This window comes from Euleptes europaea, chromosome 11 (assembly GCF_029931775.1).
Source record: "Euleptes europaea isolate rEulEur1 chromosome 11, rEulEur1.hap1, whole genome shotgun sequence".
NCBI lineage: Eukaryota > Metazoa > Chordata > Lepidosauria > Squamata > Sphaerodactylidae > Euleptes > Euleptes europaea.
Window position 1 is genome coordinate 24,597,512 of NC_079322.1, and position 7,083 is coordinate 24,604,594.

Consider the following 7,083-nt stretch of genomic DNA (forward strand, 5'->3'; position numbering starts at 1 on the left):
TCTTTTTAAAATATGTTGCGCTTAGACATATACAAATAATTCCTGACAAAAATTCTTAAAAATTAATTGGCAATCAAAAGTCTGGTTCTCTATCCTCATTCTTTTTTATGAGCAGAAGAGTCCCTACATGGAACACTGTACTTCATAAAAGAGAATCCGGAGGTCTTGCAAACACAGGGCCTCACAATTATGGAAAACAACTAGAAAGGGAGAAATACATACTGCCTGGTTGTAAGCAATTATATTGCTCTAACACATGTGTTACTACTAAAAGCTGCCTGTGAAATTTAGCATTTCCACTGTTCAACTTCTTAATTTCAAAACTATCTCCAGCATTTGCCCTTATGGGGTGAAACAATTCTTCAAAGTAAAATAACCAATTTCAGTATTCTCACTCAAGTTAAGTCCAAACTTGTTTCACAAATATTTATCTAGGATTCCTCACATATAAAGATGGTTATTTACCACCATAAACAATAAGTTAACAAATCATACAATACCGTAATACTTGAGGTTTATCACTTTGTTTAACATGCTACGTCCTCAATTTAGGGGTATTGTATTTATGGCCTGAAAAGTAAATGAATAACCAAAATAAATGTTTTAAGGATTAGGGTTTATTCAGTAACACATGACCTGGGAACATCTTTCATAGTATTTATTGGAACCACACAGGATTGAAATACAGTACTGATTACAATAACTGCTCAAAAACAATGCAGATCCTTGTTCATGGTATGGTTTTGATTGAAAGGAAAATAGCCAGTTGTAACTAAGCATTTCAATACTGAGGTCAACTATTCAAATGGTTCTCATTATCTCCTTAAAGCCCCAATAATGATTTCATTAGAACTGCCTCTCCATTTTAAATACTGGAATCTATCTTCATCACTTCTATAAATACAAAACATGCCACAGAGAAAACTCTCAAACAGCAGACTGGATTCTAAGGTTCCATCCTACTCTGGTGCAGCCGTCCTCTGGAGCAAGAGGCATCTTAGAGAAACTGTATCACTGGATTCAATCCAGTGTAAATTAATGCAAATGTGTAACATTTCAATATCACAAATTCATTTATTTAAAACATTTCTAAGCCTGTCTTCCTCCCAGCACAGAAGGGGCCTGATGTAGGTAATTACAATATAGGACATAACCCAGCAAGATCCACTGTGAAAACTCCATTAAAATAACGCTGTTCTGTGCTTTGGCAGCTCCAATTCATTTCAACTGAACTTGCCCAGGAAACCTTCCCATTTGGCTGAAGTCAATATATACTATTCATTTAAAACAATAGGACATCTTCTACTACATCCGGCTAATCATTATTCTAAGGTCTCTTTAGAGATGTTCCAGATCAATATAATTATAGAACACTAGTTAAATACCTATCCAGAACTCAGGATAATGAGCTACAAACTATGATCTAACCATTGCATACCTCTTATTTTAGTATTTTGATTTAGAATGAGAATGCCATTGTTCATGTACAAATCTGTTCTTAACAAGTGAATGAAGCTGGATTGAACCATCAGCTTAGTTCTTCCCCCTCTAAAAAACTCCATGTCACAAAACCAAAGTATGGCCTAGCACAGGGGTAGGCAAACTGCGGCTTGAGAGCCGCATGCGGCTCTTTGTCCCCTTGAGTGCGGCTCTGGGCTGCAGGATCGCGGCTGCCCACCCGAGAGAAGCCACCTTCCCCAGGCGCGGAGGGCACAGGGGGGGGGCTGGCTTCCTTCGGCGGAGGATCGGGGCTGCACGTCGTGGCGGAGGAAAGCCTGGCGTCCCTTCCCTGCCTTGGCATGCAGAAGTCCTGCAAAAGTTCTCCGCCTTTCCGCCAGCCCAGAGCCACTGCCGCCGCCGCCGCGCCTGGGGGGGGGGGCTGGATCTTTGCAACATGCTGGCCCGAACACCGGGGAGAAGGAGGGAGGCCCCGATCCAGCACACACATACCCTCCCCTGCCTTCCTCACCTGCAAGCTCCAGTGCATCGCACTTGTGGCCTGCCCTTTCCTTCTGCCGCTGGAGAACGCCAGCGAGGGGGGGGGGGAGGACACCCCTCCGCCTCCCTCTTCCTCCTTGGAGGCCGAGGTGCTGAGGAGGGGCAGACGGGCGGACAGCAGGCCGGCAGGGGAGGGAAGGAAGAAAAGAGCCCAGGCGGCGGCGAGGAGGAGGAGGCCGAGAGGTGAGTGTGGGAGGCTGAGGCAGCCGGGATGTGCCAGGGCGGCTGCCGAGAGGTCAGTGGGGGTCGGGGAGATGCAAGGCCATTGTTCACATTAAGTGTTTGTCAGTCATTGTGTCGTGAGTCAGCCTGAACTCTCCTCGGAAGAAGAGGAGGAAGGAGTGGCAGAGCAGGGTGATGCACCGGTGGAAGTCTTACCAGGGCGACCAGACCATAGATCTGAACCAGCAAAGACAACAGATGCAGAAGAAGGTGGTACATATTGGGAAGGAGCAGAGGAACAGAGAAGGTTATCACCTCCAGACCCGCCCAGCCCAGTTAGCCGTCGAAGATCAAAGGTTCGGCTCAGTTTGCAGGCGAGGCGTCGCAGCGCGAGATTGCAGGCAATTGGTCGTAGGTGTTTGCAGGAGTCAACACCAGCGAGTGATGCAGAACAGCTGGCCCAGGAAGGGAGTGAGGAGGAACAGCCATAAATCTTAGGCTGGCCAGTCAGTCAGTGTGGGAACAACTTTGCTAATTACTGCAAGCTCTGCTGCTCGTGCTGAGATCTCTGCGCTCAGTATTATCTCGCTTAGGTGCCAGCTACCAGCTCCTGCCCTTCTGGTATCCCTGCAGAACCTGGGAGGACCACGCCTAGACTTTGATGCAAAGGAGCTCGTTCTGGTGAGTAGACCTGTTCCTTGTTTAGAGTGCTGCCTTGGTTACACACTCAGTCCACCCGCACTACCGGGAAGAGTAAACCGCGACAGGCTCTGCTCCCTCCAGTACTCTCCATTGCTGAGAGTGGAGTCAGAGGTCAAGCACCTCTGCCTGGTCCCTGCCTGTACGCAACACATTGTCATGATTGATACCTTACTTACAATTTAATTTTTATCAATAAATAAGATCATTATTAAGTATGATATGAAGTTTTATTTAGTGTACCTATAGTTTAATTAAGACTTAAACTTTAATTAAAGTTTATTAAGTTAATAAACAGTGTACCTACCTATATAGTTTAAGAAATTTGGCTCTCAAAAGAAATCTCAATCGTTGTACTGTTGATATTTGGCTCTGTTGACTAATGAGTTTGCCGACCACTGGCCTAGCACATGCAAGAACACTTACAAGTTCCATCTATAGGTTCCTCATTGAATGACCTGCAGTACTACCAGCCCAACAACGCGGAGAAAGGAACAAGTAGGGAACACTCCTCTGCTACTGGTTTCAGCAGTAAGCAATCTACAAGTGCTATACTGAAAAGGCCGTGCACTTGCAGTCCTCAAAGCAATTTGTAGTTAAACTACCAAAAGATGGTGTAACTGGTCTGAATCATAAACTGGTCTGAATCATAATACCTTGATATTACAATCTGTATTTTATGTAGAGTAAGAGCAGAAACTGCAAACAACTTAACTTCCCAATATTGAATTATACCTCTTTTATTCTTCCTATGATTCCTTTGTTGGCCGAGTGATTAACAATAGGAAAGGTGCACAACCTGATTAAAGTGTAGATAAATGTTTATTAAGGAACTACCACACTTGATAGTAAAGAGAGATAGTCTCCTAACTACATAACTAGCTGAGGGAGACACTGACTTCCAAGTAAAAGGAGGACATTGCCCTAAAGTAGCAATCTGGAGACAAAAGAATGACACTTAAAAGGAGAGAAGGTCCTAACCTCACTGTCCTATCTAACTGACCGCTTGCTGCCCTCTGCAGGGTCTTCTCATCTTTGTACACCAGACATTGCCTTTTCCAATCCCAGTCTCAATTTTACATTTTAGCTAAGCTGTCAAAGTGCCCTGATGAATTGTTACTGGTTTACCCTTTGGCAGGCTAAACTCCTTTAATCCAGACATTTGTGGTGATTGGTCAAGAGTTGGCTTGGAGAGAAATGTTGAACCTGCACCCAAAATCCTGGTTGGCTCCAGGAAGGAACTCTCAGGCTGCAGGAAAGTCCCTAAAACATGTTAACTGGTGTAGCAATTCTGCGCAAGATGCTGATATCAAGAACAGGCCCTGACAAGCTGTGCCAGGATGCTCTATCTTGGACCCATTCCCAGGAAAGTGAACATAGAGGCTGTAAATAAAGATAAGTTAGTAATTTATTTTTTGATTCTTTTGTAAGTGTTCTGCCTTATTTCTGCTTCTCTGTTGAGCGTCCCCAAGTATCTGTGCTTTTTAGGATTTACGGTTAATTATACTGAAATTATACCCAGAATTTTTGGGGTGGTCTTTGAAGACTGCTTGGGAAAAAAATCTCACTCACGTTTTTGCCTCATGCGGCTCTCTTTGGCTACCCAAAAAGGGCTGGTGCTGAAGGAAAGCACCCGCCAAAGGAAAAGTGTGTATATGTGTGTGGAGGGGGAGGGAGACAGCCACAAACTTCCTTTTCACAAAATGACAGAGAGACTTCTGGTCTTCAAAGGAGCCAAAATCATAGATAATAATCAAATAAGTTCTCTTGATGGTGGCAGCTAATACCAAAGAAGAACTCCCAGACCAGGATTTGGAAAGTAAGGCTTTAAACACCAAGACCCCTTTGGTTCTCAGCCAACTCCAGTATGCAAAACAGACTCCCAAGAAGCAGGGGTAGAACCAAAAGATGCTAACACTAAAGTGGGTTGATGACAGCAAAGTTTACAATTTTTCCCCAAATATTGATTTTTTTAAATGCCACCTAGAAAACAAACTTTCCCCAACACACAAACACAGCTTCAAAGTTTCCAGAAATATTACATCTTTACTTTGACCTCATTTGCTTCCCATCCAATGGAGGGGGGGCACCAACTGAATATGCTGATATAAGAATTAAGAGAGCGATCAACTATCAGGGAAAATTTTTATTACCAGACATCCAGCAATACAAAGAATCTAAAGCACAAAAGCTACAATTGTATAGTTGGAACAAACAAGGTAAGAACAACAAATAACAAATCCTTGGATCAGCAACAAGTTTTCCAAGTGGTTGACACCATTTTTTATCTGCTGACCAGACTCATAATGTTACTCTTCGCAAGGCAGATGAAAAACAGTTGTTCCTCAACACTATTATGTATACCAAAAACTTTGTCTAAGTCCATTTTAAGAATAGGTCTGCTACCAAAAAAAAGGGAGGGTTGCTGCTTTTCAGTAACAAAGTACAACACATTTTGTGGTGAACGGTGTAGCTAAAGCAAAGTTAATTTTTAATGTTAAGTTAAGCCCATGTTATCCAATTCTCCAGCCACGAATTAACCAATAATATGACTGAGCTTTTTAGCAGAGTGTTAGCAACACACCACTTAGTAGGCTTTTGTGAGTGTATAAACCAAAAGCAACACTGATTTTGCCTTCTAGAGAATTACAACAGCCTCTTGTCCCAGCCAAAGTCATTACTGTGAGGGATGGGGTGGGAGACTCACCACGCTCTGACTCTTTGGTTTAGGTCGTTTGGTAGGATCCAAAGCAAAGACAGTATACTCAGAAAGAAAAGCAGGCTCTGCTATCATCCCAGCTAGCAGCTGTGTCACTCAGTGCAAAAAAAGCAAGAAGATGAAAAACAAAAAGAAAGTAATGCGGTAAAGGGGGGAAGAACACAAAAGCATGTTGCAACGTTTTTCCTCATCAACCATGTTTCTGCATAATGCTTAATAACAGCAGCAAAAGAGCGCAAGACTCCCAAGAAAAATGCATGAAAAGAACACATTCAAGGTTAATTAGAACAGATAAACCAGTCATGGTATATAAATGCACAGGCAGAAGGAAATTTAAAAAAACTCGAAATTGACCCTATTCTAGCTTTGCATGTGTATATATACTACTGTATATTGTCAGTTTATTTACAAATACATGTGGAATTACTCTGATACTTCAGAGATCTTATGATATAAGAATCAGAATTTTCTCTTAAACATTTATACATATACATATATATATACACACACACACACATATAATACAAGTTACCCACGTATCAGCATGTGACAAGATGTTAGATATATGCAGCTATAGAACTAACCTTGCTAAAGATATCCATCATTATTGATGGAGGTGCCCAATACATGTTATCAGAGAAAAACTGGTTGTCATCTAACACTCATTATGCTACTTTTCTGAGGCAATGTATGTGTCCACAGAACTTCATAACTAGCTCTGTTTTGAGAGGAGGGAAGCTTAACAACCTAATGGAACCTTCTGCGTATCTGCCTTAATATTAATATTACCATAGCACTGCAATGAGAAAATACGCTGTAAATACACACTGCTAAACATTGGTTACCACAAGACCAAAACACAACTGTGTCCATAGTCATAGTGCCAACTACCCAAATTATATTCTTGTTTTTATATGGAAAGCCTGTAACTCTGTGGAAAAAATGCAGATTGTAGTACCACATGTTCCAGCTATCTATTACATTATTATCCTGCCTTTCTTCCAAGAAAGGGCAAGGTACATGGCTTTCCCTCCCCATTATATCCTCAAAACACCTTGAGGTAAACTGGGCTGAAAGAAAATAAATGACCCAAAGTCACCCAGGCAGCTTCATGGCCAAATGGGGGATCTGAATCTGGGACTTCTCAGTCCTAATCTGACACTAACCACTGCAATGTCAATGCTCATCAAAAAGAATGCATGCAATTTTACAACAACAACAATACATATAATGAACAATAAAAGAATAAATTTAAATCAGAGGGATTATCCAAAAAGAAACCAAAGCAGTATGATTCTGGTTTTTATCAGTCAATAGAATAGCTACAGATTAAATACTTCAGATTGAGATCAAAAGATTAGAAACATAATACATTAGCCTCTATAACTCCATTGAAAGTTATTAACAAATATATTTCTTCCACAACTGTGCAGTTAAAGAAACAGCAAGTGATATCCCCAAAAAATCTGTAAATGATTTGCCTGGGAGCATCAAGAACTGAATTT

The 7,083-nt window shown here is 41.8% G+C and overlaps 1 protein-coding gene across 2 annotated transcripts in view; it reads right to left on the reverse strand.

Annotated features, from left to right (window-relative positions):
- The window catches only part of GOLGA4 (golgin A4), a 59,335-nt gene extending 53,670 nt beyond the window's left edge, over positions 1-5,665 (reverse strand). For both annotated transcript variants that reach the window (XM_056857643.1, XM_056857642.1), the window contains exon 1: positions 5,567-5,665. In XM_056857643.1, coding sequence (XP_056713621.1) covers positions 5,567-5,653 — 87 coding nt within the window. In that variant the 5' untranslated portion in view covers positions 5,654-5,665. The remainder of the gene's footprint in view (positions 1-5,566) is intronic.
- Positions 5,666-7,083: the final 1,418 nt, after the last annotated feature.